The sequence below is a fragment of the Doryrhamphus excisus genome, linkage group LG10 (genome assembly GCF_037039965.1).
Source record: "Doryrhamphus excisus strain RoL-2023G ecotype Guam linkage group LG10, RoL_Dexc_Guam_v1.1, whole genome shotgun sequence".
In the NCBI taxonomy this organism is placed as follows: Eukaryota; Metazoa; Chordata; class Actinopteri; order Syngnathiformes; family Syngnathidae; genus Doryrhamphus; species Doryrhamphus excisus.
The window spans coordinates 12,074,832-12,090,258 of NC_136366.1; the positions used below are offsets into that span (position 1 = coordinate 12,074,832).

Below are 15,427 nucleotides of genomic sequence, written 5' to 3' on the forward strand. Positions count from 1 at the left end.
TTGGATTGCTGGATCATATTTGATGAGAAAGAAGCAAGAACATTTTGGTGAGGGTCTGGATAAGGGTGAAGATTAGGCTACTATTTATTTAGTAAATGAGTAGATGCATCTTAATTTAAAGTGTCTATATTTTAAGTCATGTTAATTAGGTAAATATTGCTTGAGGTGCTGTTGTAGTGTTGATGTTTGGAGTTGTTGGAAGCCTTAATTAATACCTGAGGTGTTCTATTGTATTTAAAAAAAATGTGTGATTTGGCATCCGTTCTTTAGTGTACTATATTGGGTACACTGGAGGTACGCCGGGGCTTCCAACTAGGTGGCTGTTGAAATTTTTTTTTTTTTTTTTACAAATTTCCCCACTAAGGGACGAATAAAGGCATATCTTAATCTTAATCTTATGCTCGTTACATTTGGCTGAGCACTTTGTGAACACCGCAAAGTCGCAGGTATGCCCAACGGAGACTTGAACCCAGATCTTCCAGATCATCATGTCTTGAATGTCATTCATTCATTCATTTTCTGCCGCTTTTTCCTCACGAGGGTCGCGAGGGTGCTGCAGCCTATCCCAGCTGTCTTTGGGCGAGAGGCGGGGTACACCCTGGACTGGTGGCCAGCCAATCACAGGGCACATATAGACAAACAACCATTCACACTCACATTCATACCTATGGACAATTTGGAGTGGCCAATTAACCTAGCATGTTTTTGGAATGTGGGAGGAAACCGGAGAAAACCCATGCATGCACGGGGAGAACATGCAAACTCCACACAGAGATGGCCGAGGGTGGAATTGAACCCTGGTCTCCTAGCTGTGAGGTCTGTGCGCTAACCACTAGACCACCGTGCCGCCCGGTCTTGAATGTCATAGCTTTAAAATATTTTGTTATTTAAGTGTTGGGGATTTCCGTTCTTCGTCCAAACTTTGAAGGATTTTAAAATGTATCCAAAGCAAGATTTGATCAAGGTCTGATAAACGTCCAGTTCTGTTCACTGTGGATATCACATGGTCACATTTTAATGGTCTTTTTGACAGCAGTAATGATTTACAAAAAGGTCTTCATAAATATCGAGGAATGGTTGGACAGAAGTTCACGAGGGCGGCTGTGCTTTAACCATTCATGGTCTGACCATAACGAGGTGATCAAGATACAGCAGATCATTTTAGTTTTGGTCCTGAGGCTTCAGTTGTTAGATGTTTGTTAGAAAAACATAATTCTGCTCATGAAATGATTGACAGAACATACAAGTGTTGAGTCTCTGGTGTCAATCTCCAATCTACTGCGCAAGAGTGGTGTTGGTGACCTCAGTAGCCCGCGGCGTACGACCACTTGCGAGGGTCCGACTCAGCGTGGAGTCCATCGTCGTAACGAACCACCGCCTGCACAACGGCTCCGGTCGACTTGAGGTACGACGTCTCGTGGTTCTTATTTGCCAAACCGGCCATGATGTTCTGTAAAGAAAGAAAACAGAATCAAGTAGGATGGAAGTGGAGCTAAGTAAAGCAGCGTTAGCCACATGCACCATTAGCCACATGGATGAAATGTATAGTAGAGGTATGATGCAACAGTGGCATTTCAATGATGTTCTAGCTTAAAAATGGAGTAGGGATGAAGGACAAAGAAGCCATAAAACTACCACTTCCACACAGAATGAGAGGAGAGCGTCTTTTCACTTTATCATGTCGGACATGCTATAGCTGACTCCTTGCAGTGTGACCGTAGGCTAACTCCCATACCTTTTCATTCATTCATTTTCTACCGCTTATAGTCACGAGGGTCGAAAAGGTGCTGGAGCCTATCCCAGCTGTCTTCGGGCAAGAGGCGGTGGCCAGCCAATCACAGGGCACATATAGACAAACAACCATTCACACTCACATTCATACCTATGGACAATTTGGAGTGGCCAATTAACCTAGCATGTTTTTGGAATGTGGGAGGAAACCGGAGTACCCGGAGAAAACCCACACATGCACGGGGAGAACATGCAAACTCCACACAGAGATGGCTGAGGGTGGAATTCAACTCGGGTCTCCTAGCTGTGTGGCGCTAAACACTCATCCACCGTGCAGTCACATATATCTTTTGTCTTTCAATATTATTTGAATAATAACACGCTATAGTAAACCACAAGACAGTGATTATTTATGAATTAATTAATTTGGGAAAAAAACGCAATAGAGCCAGGGAGTCATAATCAAACAGCAATATTGCGATGGACGACTGTATGTGTAGAAAGTGGAAGAAACACACAACAACGCTTCTTGAAGAAACACAGGAATGGACAAACACAGCTCATTAGCATTAAAGCAACAGACACACAAAACAACACGGTCCCAGACTGTCTACAACACACTAATGTGGTACATCTGAGACATACTTATGAGACCATTAACATGACTTCCTGTTTGTTCTGCTCACTTTGTCGAAGTCGTGCTCTGCGACAGTGGAGTTGGGGCTCAGCTGGTTGTGTAGCCTCGGGTCGGACACAGCTTTCTTCAAATCGTAGTCAAAGAACAGCGCCTTCAGAATCACCTATGAAACACAGATGATAATGTCAACTTCTCCTGTTCAGACACAGTCTCAAGTTCTTGTTTTTTAATGCACAAGATTAGACACATGAAATCCAGAAAATGATATGTAAATGTTACACTTAGGGGGGAAAAGTGGGCTAATAAATTGACAATAAAAGCATAAATACTGCGGATTTCAGAAAACAACAGATGGAATGATACAGCACTCTACAAGAAGCAATGAAGTTTGTAAAATTAAATAATTTAAAAAAAAATCAAAAAATTGTTACAACTATAATGATGAAAATGGTAATATTAATGATGATTATAATAATGGTGATAATAATAACAATAATAATGGTAATAATGATAAAGATTATAACAATAATGATAATAATGATAATAACAATGATAATATTACAATGGCACGGCGGTCTAGTGGTTAGCGCGCAGACCTCACAGCTAGAAGACCAGGGTTCAATTCCATCCATCCGTTCATTTTAAGTACAAGTAAGGGTGACTGGATATTCCCCCTTTATTCATGTGTTATACTTAAGGTGGGCTATACTAGTAAACAGAATAAAACACACAGGATAAAGACTTATGCTAACAAAAAATAGCACACAAAGGTTCTAAATTCAAATGAAACTCTCTCCAATTACAACAAAAAATATATTGTAGAATATTAGAACCCCGGGCTGCATGGTGGTCAAGTGGTTAGCACACAGGCCTTACAGCTAGAAGACCCGAGTTCAATTCCACCCTCTGTGTGGAGTTTGCATGTTCTCCCCGTGCATGCATGGGTTTTCTCCGGGTACTCCGGTTTCCTCCCACATTCCAAAAACATGCTAGGTTAATTAGCGACTCCAAATTGTCCATAGGTATGAATGTGAGTGTGAATGGTTGTTTGTCTATATGTGCCCTGTGATTGGCTGGCCACCAGTCCAGGGTGTACCCCGCCTCTCGCCCAAAAGACAGCTGGGATAGGCTCAAGCACCCCCCGTGACCCTCGTGAGGAAAAGCGGTAGAAAATGAATGAATGAATGAATGAATGAATATTACAATAATAATAATAATAACGGGAAAACAAGACTGTGGCATGAACATGATTATGTCTTGCAAATAAGCTTTATAAGCTTTTGGGCTTGTGATCAGATAGTTGAATACAAATGTAAATAATGGAAAGATGATGTAAGAAATGCACTGTAATGTTTCATATATTTGCCCAAATAAAATATTTTTTTTTTTAAAAAATGCATCAACGTGGCTTAACAGGTTAACCAAGGCTTACCTGAGCAATGGAGGTGGTGATCTTTGTGCCACCTGATCCTCCCACCACCATCTTAACCTGGTGATTTTTGTCAAAGAGGATGGTTGGACACATGGAGGACATGGGCCTTTTCCCTTTGAACAGAATTTCAATATCCTGTTACCTTTAAATATTATTTACTGGATATATATATACTATATATATATTTATATTTACACGTACCTGGCCTGATGAAGTTGCTGGGCGAAGGAGGCACTCCAAAGCCATTTGTGATGTGCGGCGAGCTGAAGTCGTCCATTTCGTTGTTGAGGAGTATCCCCGTTGATCTGGACATGACTTTGGATCCCAAACTGAAGAAGAAACAACAACAACCATTAAGACCTTCTAATGCAGCTGTGGTGAAGGAGGTCCTACAATTGGTTGATGGTGCTGGTGGCCGCCACGGCGCTGCCGTCCTCAGCTACCACGGACAGATGAGATGTCCCATGGTTGTCAGGGAGGTAGAACTCCGGTTCGTAGTAATTCATATGGTGAGTTGTATCATCTGTGATCTTTGCTCGGATGTCGTCGGCATAGGCTTGCGAGGTGATGTTCTCGATGAGCTTTGAAGAATATTAAGAGAGAGGTTATGCGTGCATTCAAAATTCAAACGTTCCGAGAAGGGAATTTCACCTGGAATCCGAATATCTCTAAGTTGATCCGAGTAATATATTATACCTCTGCTACTCTGTCATGTACTGATTAGCACATTCTGGGAAAACTTGTGAAAGAGCATCAAATGATTGACAGGCACTTTACATTAGTGATGTTGAGGAACGCAGGGTCTCCCAGCAAGGTCCTTTTTGCGTAGGCGAAGCGAAAAGCCTCGATGACGCGGTGGTAAGTTAGGATCTTTTTCTCACTGCTGGCCACGCTGTCTGACGTCAAGTTGTACCCTGTTGAAAGAAAAAACATTCAAATTCTTCATCATCAAAATCAGGTGAGGCGAATTCCAGCTCAAACACATTTGACCTCAACTTGCCCTTGTGTGTTTATTTGGGCTCCCAGCTGACAAGTCACAGAACGAAGGTCGACCGGGACTCATTTTTACGCTTTTCGGCTGTCAAACCCAGCCAGGAAAAGTTGGAGCTCATCAGCGGGAATAAAGTTTTTGGTGGGCCAACTACTGTGTCAAGCTACCGCAGCTCTGACCGTGTCCAATTAGAGCTAAATTGGCCAGATTAGAGCTGGTGTGTGTGTGTGTGTGTGTGTGAGCATATGAGCGAGTGAGCCACAGTGAGTGGGTGGCCGGTCAGAGCAGAGGAAGCTTCAAAGAAATTAATTACACTGGAAAGTCATCTAGTCCACAGATACTGTCACTGTACTGGAACGGAGCTGAGGCGGAGATAGTCCCTGCCGAATGTGGTGTTCGGAAAGGAATCTGTGGTCTCTTATTGCCTTGCAAAAATAAAGAGGTTTTCATTTAACCATGTGTTTATTATTGTGGTACTTATCTATTTTTTACTCCTGTGCTTATCATGTAATCTACAGTATATTATTAAGCCTGGGTATGCAAAGTATGGCAGCTTATCCTCACGAGGATTGCGGGGTGCTGGAGCCTATCCCAGTTGTCCCTGTTGTCTCAGAACACACGCATGAGTTATGTTTGTTGTTAGATAATGATAGTGATTTGACCAAGTTTAGCTTCTAAAGTTAGCTATCGCTGAATGCGTAGCTTGATAACGATGAACGCCAGTTATTTTATTTGGCCTTAACAAAAATTTCTGACAGTTTTTAAGGAGTTTAATTGATCATTATGAAAAATATAGACATTTATTTGCTATAACTTTGTCTTTTAAAACTAACATACAGTATGCTAATGTGTGATGGTGTTCTAATATTCATTCATTCATTCTTCAGGCGAGAAGCGGGGTACATTCTGGACCGGTGGCCAGCCAATCACAGGGCACATATAGACAAACAACCATTCACACTCACATTCATACCTATGGACAATTTGGAGTCGCTAATTAACCTAGCATGTTTTTGGAATGCGGGAGGAAACCGGAGTACCCGGAGAAAACCCACGCATGCACGGGGAGAACATGCAAACTCCACACAGAGATGAGGGTGGAATTGAACTCGCCTCTCCTAGCTGTGAGGCCTGTGCGTTAACCACTCATCCACCGAAAAAAACTTTTAAAAAAAGCAGAAAGTAATAATAAGCAATAATAAAATGTTTTAAAAATGATTAAAAATTGAATCATGATTAATCACCATTTGCAACTATGACCGAAATATGCCAACTTTTACTGTATTTAATGAACAGAAAGATAAATGACAGGACAGGATTATAAATATGTGTGTGTAATAACAGTTACAATAACTGTGTCTTGCTCGAGATCTTTTTGATCCGCATACTGATTTTTTGGCTTGAGCCCTTTAAATTCCGGATGCCCTTTCTGACGAATACCGATGGTGCTCACTAGTGGAGATTCGAACCCAAGGCGCCCGCTCCAAAGTCCAGGACGCTATAACCTGTGTGGTTGCTCTAGTCTGCGTTATTTACAATTTTTTTTTAATTTAATAAATTAGTTACCACCGTTAATGTGTTATTTTTGATCTCCCAAATATACATAACTATATCATACTTCATACTCATTTTTAGGCATTTGAATTGTGGAAATGTAAACATGTGATGTACTTCCATGTAACTTGTTAAATCTGTTCAGAATAACCATCATCATGTCTCCAACCACGATCATAAGCATTTAAGATGCATATTATATGATTGACAGTGACACATATGTAGTTCAAATCGCTCTTAGGTAACTTCAGTGCAACAAAGCTTGTTATTTTCAGAGTCCATTTTGCACCGTGAGTCTGTGGAGTCTTTACTTTGAGCGAGTGACTGGCAAAGGCAAGGCAGCAGCTCGACATGAAAGCACATCCTCACCCACTCAAGGTGTTTTTTTTTTTTTTCCAGATTTTTTTTTTTTTTTTGGACAGTGCATCAAGGCTTTACCATTCAAGATGTTTAATATCAGCGAGAGCACAGGGCCGCTAGCGGGGGCATTGGGAACAGCCATGGTGTACTCCCCCACGTTCACGCTCAAAGGCTTCTCATCCAAGACGGGCACATAATCCCTCAGATCCTCCATTGTGATGATGCCGCCTATGCATGGAGAGAGACAAACGCTGTCAATGCGCTTGGACTGGAATTGTAAATACAAATCCGTCACGCTGTTAAAATTAGACGTCACAGACCGAGTGGGGCAATGTTGTTTTCGAGCTATACGTCTTCCAGTCAACAAGAAGCAGCCTTGATTTAAACAATGACGACTAAACATATTAATGTAAACAAATGTACAGTGGAAATAGGAAGTCCACACTTGCAACTTTCTTTGGGTCCATTGTGGGTTATTTTGCAGCCACAATCAAATGCAAAGCAAAGCACAATGGAGAGTCTTGAACCAGTCATGATGTGCTATATATATCACTATATTGACACTTACTATGGTACACATTATGTCATTGGATGCTCATATCACCTCCTACTTCGGTACGAGGTACATTATTAAAAAAAGATGAAAAAAAACTTAAACAGTTACTGATTGTAAAAGTACCAGATGGAGGGGTAGGATTTAATAAGCTTTAATTCTTCCTACTCCTTTTGGACATGTGGAACTGTGAACTGATTATGGGATGCATTCAATTGTAATCTGATGCATGTTCAAATGAAATAAAACCATTACCATTACCATAGACGTGTGGCATAACTGTGTTCCTTACAAAGAACTACAGACTCGACCAGTGATGACATCATAGGCATCATGTAGTAGCAAGCTAACAAGAATGTTTTGTGTTAAAACCCCACAAAAACCCCACATAATTGGAGTCACGCATTGTATTAATAACACAAGACGCATACCATATTATAGGTGACTTTTTTTGCGTTAACCAAAACACCCGCTAACCGAGGTTTACACTAACCAAGGTTCCACTGTATCATTATTATACGGTGTACGCTGTAGCATTACATGTACAAACAAGTGTGTGTCTTAAGCTATAAAAAATACAACCTGCAGCCTGAATATCCGCCACAAGGTTCTCTGCTAGTTCTCCTTGGTAGAACGCTTCAGGCCCATCCTCCGCTATCTTCCTGTAGGTGTTTGCAAGCGCGGGGAACCTAATGGTGTCATTTTCTTTCAAGACGCCGCCGCCATTCCTGCAGAAGACCTCACTGCAAGACAGGGAATTTTAAATGGACAACAATGCTGCTTGAAAATGACAAAGCTTGCCTTTCTGACAACTCTTACCACAAAGCTGAGTCTTTGACGATGGTGTTGTTATGTTTCGACAGAGCAGAGGCAAGAGCCCTGCCTAAAGGAAAGCCATTTTCTGCCAGATCAATGCTGGGTTGGAACAAATCCTTCCAAGGAAGTTTGCCGTGACGCTTGTGGGCCAGTTCGTAACCACGGATCTCCCCCGGGACGGCCACGGATAAACCACCTAATATAAACCAATAAAAACAACAAAATGTATCTTTTTTTATAATCATAAATAACTTATTGGGACCGATTATGCTTTTTTGACTTTTCTGACCTATAAATGTAGTTAGAATGTTGTATTCTCGTGTTAAAGCTCAGATAATGAGTTTTGTGCATTAGGAAGTGAGCCCTGAAAGAAGTTTGGGATGGCTCAAAATACTGGTCAACCTGCTCCTTTGTGATGTCACAAAGGTGTGGACTTCCTTATATGGGCGTATCTGTAAGTCAGATAAGCTCTGTTTCTGTGTTTACGTTTACAGTGGCATTTCAATATATATTTGAATATATGGATACGGCGGACTAGTGGTTAGTGTGCAGACCTCACAGCTAGGAGACCAGGGTTCAATTCCACCCTCGGCCATCTCTGTGTGGAGTTTGCATGTTCTCCCCGTGCACGTTTTCTCCGGGTACTCTGGTTTCCTCCCACATTCCAAAAACCTGCTAGGTTAATTCCTACTCCAAATTGTCCATAGGTATGAATGTGAGTGTGAATGGTTGTTTGTCTATATGTGCCCTGTGATTGGCTGGCCACCAGTCCAGGGTGTACCCCGCCTCTCGCCCGCAGACAGCTGGGATAGACTCCAGCACCTCCCGCGACCCTCGTGTGGAAAAAGTGCTATGACATGTAGATATGAATGATGCTACGTAGCTACAATAATACAACCAAAAGACCCTCAATGCATTTTTTTCACGCATATTTTTTTTCTTCAATACAGTTTGTAGTTCAATGTCCGGTTTCTAAAGCACTAACTGGAGACTGGAGTTCTTCCAAAATACCTCTTTGAGACAAATCAGTGCTGTTGCCAAACATATTCTGTGTGGCGTTACGAGGCGCCGTCTCCCTGGCGTCGATGGTCTCCACTCCGCCTGCGTTGCAAGTCAAGCATCAGAAAGTTTGCGAGTCAACATTTTTTTTACACGAGTTAGTCATAAAGTAAAAGCAAAGTTCATTGACTGTGTACCGGTTGACGCATTATAGATGGTCATGAAAAGCCCTCCCCCAATGCCCATACTGTGAGCGTTCATCAGTCCCACACACAGCAAGGCGGCTATGGCGGCATCGACAGCGGAGCCTCCTTTCTTCAGCATGTCACTGTCCAAACAAGCACAAATGGATTATTATTATTTCTGTAATCCATGAGATTGAATGACGCAGCTTTGAAAGAAAACATGTAAATATATGTGTGTGTGTGTGTGCGGCTACAGATGACTGCACGGTTCATGCATCGCTGCTTATTTTGAAGCTCTGCATGCACGTCAATTGCATCTTCCCTGAGCTTGGACATCCTTGGATAGTATGTTTTCCATACAAGTCATGGAACCGTGACAAAAGGTCCCATCCTCCTAGGGGAAGTGTTGATGGATATATTTAGATCTTCCGCTACAACCATCAGAATTCTGCCATTACAAAGCTAATGTTTACTTTTGATTGGTCGTTATTGTGGTCGCAGTTTGCAGGGGTATCTCTTTGTGTATCTTTAGTTAGCCATAGTTGTCAACGTTTACATTTAAAAATAAGAGACATTTTCCGGAAAATATGGGAAATTCTTGTCTTCCACCACACATCACTATGGATGTACAGTTAAAATACTAGAAAAATATGGGAAAGTATTAAAAGACTGAGATAAAATATGGTAGTTGACAGATACATATTATTATTATTATTGTTATTTGCCCCTTTTTTCCGGGCAACAGCCTCGAATGTGGACAGAGGAGTGGACCAAATACCCTCCTGAGATATGTGCAACCTTGCCGACCAACAAGACAACAAGGGTTTCTCTACAAATGAATCAAATTACTTTATCTGTTTGTGTGTTAAAATAAACCTACCATAAGGGATAATACTTATTTTCAATACTACTAAAACCATCTGAATTATGTCTTTACACAGATAATAATAATGCTCAGTTTCAACTGGTTTGCAGTCGCATCTCTTTTTAACTCTTGGCCTCTTTTTGAGAACATTTGGTTCTTGGATGAGAACCTCCTGTCCTCAGCCAGAGAACAAAAGACGGGTTGTAGCTGTATCTTCCAGCCTGACAATGACCCAAAAAAGGAGTAGCTCACAACCAAATAGAAAAACTGTGTTGCTGAAGTTTCGAGTAGCAAAGCAACAGCTTCAAAACTTTCAGGATTTGGATGGAAATTCCTCCGGAAATATGTGCTACTCTGATAGCAACAAAGACCTCTGACCTCTGTGCTTGCCAACAACGACTTCTAAGACATGTTTTGCATGGGGATTAAATATTTATTTATCTCAATCAAATGCAAATTAATTAAAGAAGTTGATTTAGAGTTGTAATTATTTATTCAGTCTGTTACAACAAACCGACCATTCTGGAATTCCTTGTTAACAGGGTTACTTATCCCCCCGCCCCATTCATAGTTAAGATTGAAATAGCTTGAACAAAGCAAAATTTGTTCTCAATCAGAAATCACTCCACATCCACACTCTTTATTGCTCTCTGGTTCGACCATATCTTACTTATTGTGTGGAAATATGGGCTAATAACTAGCAATCTTCACTCACTAAATGTACTGCAAAAAAGGTCAGTAAGGATAATTAATAATGCTGCCTACAGAGAACATACTAACTCCTTATTTCTAAAATCACAAATACTTCAACTTGCTGATATAGTTCATCTTCAAACAGCTAAAATAATGCATAAGGCTAAAAACAACCAATTAGCTAAACATGTCATCCAATACTTCTCTACAAGAGAGGAGAAATATGATCTCAGGGAAGAAGTACATTTGAAACACTTCTATGCTAGGACTACGTTAAAAAGCCATAGCATTTCAGTATGTGGAATCAAACTATGGAATGGATTGAGTAAGGAAATCAAACAATGCACAACGATGAGCCAATTCAAGAAACAATACAAGCAGTTGATGTTTGCTAAATACAAGGATGAAGAGTCTTGAACCAGTCATGATGTGCTATATATATCACTATATTGACACTTACTATGGTACACATTATGGCATTGGATGGTCATATCACCTCGTACTTCGGTACAAGGTACATTATTAAAAAAAAACAAAAAAAAACTCTTAAACTGTATTATGGAAAGCAGGAAGTGAACAAATGTAACAGTTACTGATTGTAAAAGTACCAGATGGAGGGGTAGGATTTAATAAGCTTTGCTTCTTCCTACTCCTTTTGGACATGTGGAACTGGGAACTGATTATGGGATGCACTCAATTGTAATCTGATGCATGTTCAAATGAAATAAAACCATTACCATTACCAAATAGGTCGCATTAGTTCAAGTGTGTGAACACAATAGACAGGAACATTGAAGACTGGTGACACGGATATGCTCTCCTCATGCACGCATGAGTCCCTTGACAACACGTGTGTCTGTCGCAAAGAATTTCATTTGGCATGTGTGTGTGTGTGTGTGTGTGCGCTCTCGCCTGCCGATCACCGAGCATGGCCCAGCATCCGCCGCCACAGCTGCCCTTAAGTACACTTGCTCACTTGGGCGCTTCTTTGCCCCCACGCCGAAGAAGACGCCCACAAACGTAGCTGCCGCTGCCACGAGCAGCAGCGTCAGTGCCACCGCGACCATCTTCTTCACCATTGTGAGGGCTCGGCTGCAATGATGCTGTCTGTAGCGAGAAAGTCAAGTTCTTTACAAGTTGCATAAAATGTCTTCATTGCTACTTAACCGGGAGAGTGGTAATAATTTCAAAAAAGAAAACAAATCTGTCACTCATTCATTCATTTTCTACCGCTTTTTCCTCATGAGGGTCGCGGGGGGTGCTGGAGTCTATCCCAGCTGTCTTTGGGCGAGAGGTGCAATATCCAGAAACTTTGCACGGTCATTGAAGAAGAGTGCAGCAACACTCCACAGCTACAATTAGCAACTTGATCAACTCAATTAAATTCTATGTGGACAAGATTTGCTGTACTGAGGCAAATGGTGGTCCCACCAGATACTGACCGTTTGTCTGACACCCCCACCCACCCCAGAGATGCCCCCAATACAGTAAAACTCTACAGAAAACTTGATTTCGATGTGTGCCCCTAAATTTAATGCTACTACTATTCATTCATTTTCTACCGCTTTTTCCTCACAAGGGTCGCGGGGGGTGCTGAAGCCTATCCCAACTGTCTTTGGGCGAGAGGCGGGGTACACCCTGGACTGGTGGCCAGCCAATCACAGGGCACATATAGACAAACAACCATTCACACTCACATTCATACCTATGGACAATTTGGAGTCGCCAATTAACCTAGCATGTTTTTGGAATGTGGGAGGAAACCGGAGTACCCGGAGAAAACCCACGCATGCACGGGGAGAATATGCAAACTCCACACAGAGATGGCCGAGGGTGGAATTGAACTCGGGTCTACAAGCTGTGAGGCTCTTTTAAAATGTATATTTCTTAAATTAATGTCCATTTAGCATGAACTATTACACCACTAGGGGGACACTACAACAATTATTCATTCATTCATTCATTTTCTACCGCTTTTCCTCACGAAGGTGGCGGGGGTGCTGGAGCCTATCCCAGCTGTTTTTGGGCGAGAGGCGGGGTACAACCTGGACCGGTCGCCAGCCAATCACAGGGCACATATAGACAAACAACCATTCACACTCACATTCACCTATGGACAATTTGGAGTCGCCAATTAACCTAGCATGTTTTTGGAATGTGGGAGGAAACCGGCGTACCCGGAGAAAACCCACGCATGCACGGGGAGAACATGCAAACTTCACACATAGATGGCCGAGGGTGGAATTGAACCCTGGTCTCCTAGCTGTGAGGTCGTGCCGCCGCTGTACTCATTTATGTGAGATTTTTTTGAAGTTAGTAAGGGCTTTCTAGCAGAGCTTATCAGCTGGTACTGCATCAGGTTGTTCTGTTCCAGTACGTGCTAACACATCAAGAATATCATGCACTTTGAAAGTGTGCCAAAACACGAGCTTGAAAAGAAAACGCAAAATCAACAGAAAAATACATGTACACCCGAATGTCCAGTCTAATCACAAACCAATACTTATCTTACCTTTTCTGATTGGAGTCGGGGGCCTCAGCAAGCAGCTCTCTCTCGCAGCTACCTTTGCCACTATCTGCAAACAGGTGATACTGTAAATGACACACTCACTGTGCAGCTTCAATATGTAACTACCATGCATTAAATTTTAACCCATTCCACCATAAAACACTTGAACTTCTATAACCATGGAAACATGCAGCTCAACAAAAGAACACGCAATATTATATCCATACAGTCAAATGATGACAAAGAAATGTTGATTTAAAATAACAGCAAAGTAAACAAGTAAAAGGAAATGGTGTTCCTTTGGGTGAATTATGCTTTATCTGCATCGATAGCCCAACAAGAAGAACCTACAGGAGTCTCGAACTAGAAATATATGATATATCTGTTTTCGTTTCATGCACATAGATATTTAAGTGTTCCTCACCAGGAAAGAAGATCACCATGAGGGGAGGAGAAAGAAGCCCGAGCTGCAATGTGGTGGGGGGGCAGCGTAATGGAGCAGGTCAAAGCGAGCCGGGCAAAAAAAAAAAAAGAAAAGGGTGCAAGTCAGCAAGGATGGTGCGGTGGATTTTTCTCAACTGGGAGGCGAAGGCAAGCAAGCTACGGGACAGGTGTTGGAACGCCCTTGTGTGGCTCCACCAATCGGAGGAGGGGGGGGGGTAGAAAAGTGCTCAAGGATGGCTCGGCGAGGGGCGCCTCATGACTGGCCTTGAACTCCATTCCTGTCAACTTGTGGTGTTTTATCACAGTGCAACAATTCTTCAAGGTGGACCTTGCATGGATGCGACAGAACGAACACTTCAGCTATCGCATTGTGTGAAAAGGAGCCTGATAACACTTGTTACTAGTATTATAGTTTATTTTCTGTCGTGAATTTAGTATTAGCTGCTCCCTGCATGGGTCCAGCTGTGGTTATGTTGACTCTTAGTGTTTTGCCAGCTGCTGCCTGTTAGCTGTAATAAATGTGCCCAATTTGTTACATAGCCTCTAATATAAACAGCAACATTACACTGCGCCAGGCCAGCAGATTCACTTTTACAACCTGACAAAACATAGTTAATCATCGTGGAGTATTATGTAATTTAACATCAAGTAGACGCAGTACTAACTTTGTTGTACTACTGTAAAGAATGGCGAATGGACATGCCTGTATTAAAAGTATCACAAATCAGGTTGCTATTAGTGCTAATACACAGAGCGGTTTGTCACAATGCAAGATGGCGGCACAGTAATTCCATCACATCCGTAGCACTGACGTTGCACAACACAGCATAACACATTCAGTAAAGGAGGAGGGAAACCGGGGGCAACAGTAAACAAACAACAGTGGCGGAATAGCAATTAATCACATTGTGAAGCAAAGAGTTTCTGCATTTACAAACATTAAATATATACATTTAATGATATATTTATTATTGTGGATGTTGCCTTATTGAGCTACATGAGCATCTCCTCTGATTTAGGAACAGTGCTCAACATGATGCAGTGGGCAAACTACAACCATAATAATAAACATGATAAACAATATCTTCATTAAATGTATTTACAGAGATCTTATATTGTTATATTATATTTATAAATCTGCACTTCTTTTTTGTTGAGATAATCCATCCATGACATATCAAGATGATGATGAGACACAGCATGATTAGAATTAATTCGGCACCGGCGTGCCTAAAGCTATCCACAATAAAAAAAAAAACACTTCAAAATGTGCAGTTTTATCACACAGCATTACACCACATAACATGTGTTGTTAGCTAATGATAGTGGTTTGACAAAGTTTAGCTTCTTAAGTTAGCTATCACTGAATGTGTAGCTTGATAACCATGAACGCCAGTTATTTTATTTGGCCTTAACAAAAATTTCTGACACTTTTTAAGGAGTTTAATTGATCATTGTGAAAAATATAGACCTTTATTTGCTACAACTTTGTCTTTTAAAACGCTAATATACAGTACGCTAATGGCTGATGGTTCTAATATTCATTAATTCATTTTCTACCGCTTATCCTCACGAGGGACACGGGGGTGCTGGAGCCTATCCCAGCCAGTGCTGGAACCTACCCCAGACAGGGTAATGTGCCAATCACAGGGCACATA

General features: G+C 41.6%; 1 protein-coding gene across 3 annotated transcripts in view; it reads right to left on the reverse strand.

The window, feature by feature from the left end:
• Positions 1–1,006: 1,006 nt before the first annotated feature.
• ggt1b (gamma-glutamyltransferase 1b) overlaps positions 1,007–15,427 on the reverse strand; it is a 51,537-nt gene continuing 37,116 nt past the window's right edge. For 2 of the 3 annotated variants that reach the window (XM_058052064.2, XM_078794130.1), the window contains exons 5-18: positions 13,750–13,792; positions 13,329–13,392; positions 11,729–11,923; positions 9,271–9,401; positions 9,086–9,175; positions 8,078–8,270; positions 7,841–8,001; positions 6,784–6,933; positions 4,578–4,714; positions 4,194–4,381; positions 4,002–4,129; positions 3,801–3,913; positions 2,418–2,531; positions 1,007–1,450 (exon numbers count right to left, since the gene is read on the reverse strand). In XM_058052064.2, coding sequence (XP_057908047.2) covers positions 1,304–1,450; positions 2,418–2,531; positions 3,801–3,913; positions 4,002–4,129; positions 4,194–4,381; positions 4,578–4,714; positions 6,784–6,933; positions 7,841–8,001; positions 8,078–8,270; positions 9,086–9,175; positions 9,271–9,401; positions 11,729–11,923; positions 13,329–13,392; positions 13,750–13,792 — 1,854 coding nt within the window. In that variant the 3' untranslated portion in view covers positions 1,007–1,303. The remainder of the gene's footprint in view (positions 1,451–2,417; positions 2,532–3,800; positions 3,914–4,001; positions 4,130–4,193; positions 4,382–4,577; positions 4,715–6,783; positions 6,934–7,840; positions 8,002–8,077; positions 8,271–9,085; positions 9,176–9,270; positions 9,402–11,728; positions 11,924–13,328; positions 13,393–13,749; positions 13,793–15,427) is intronic. The other variant, XM_078794131.1, reaches the window with a different exon arrangement.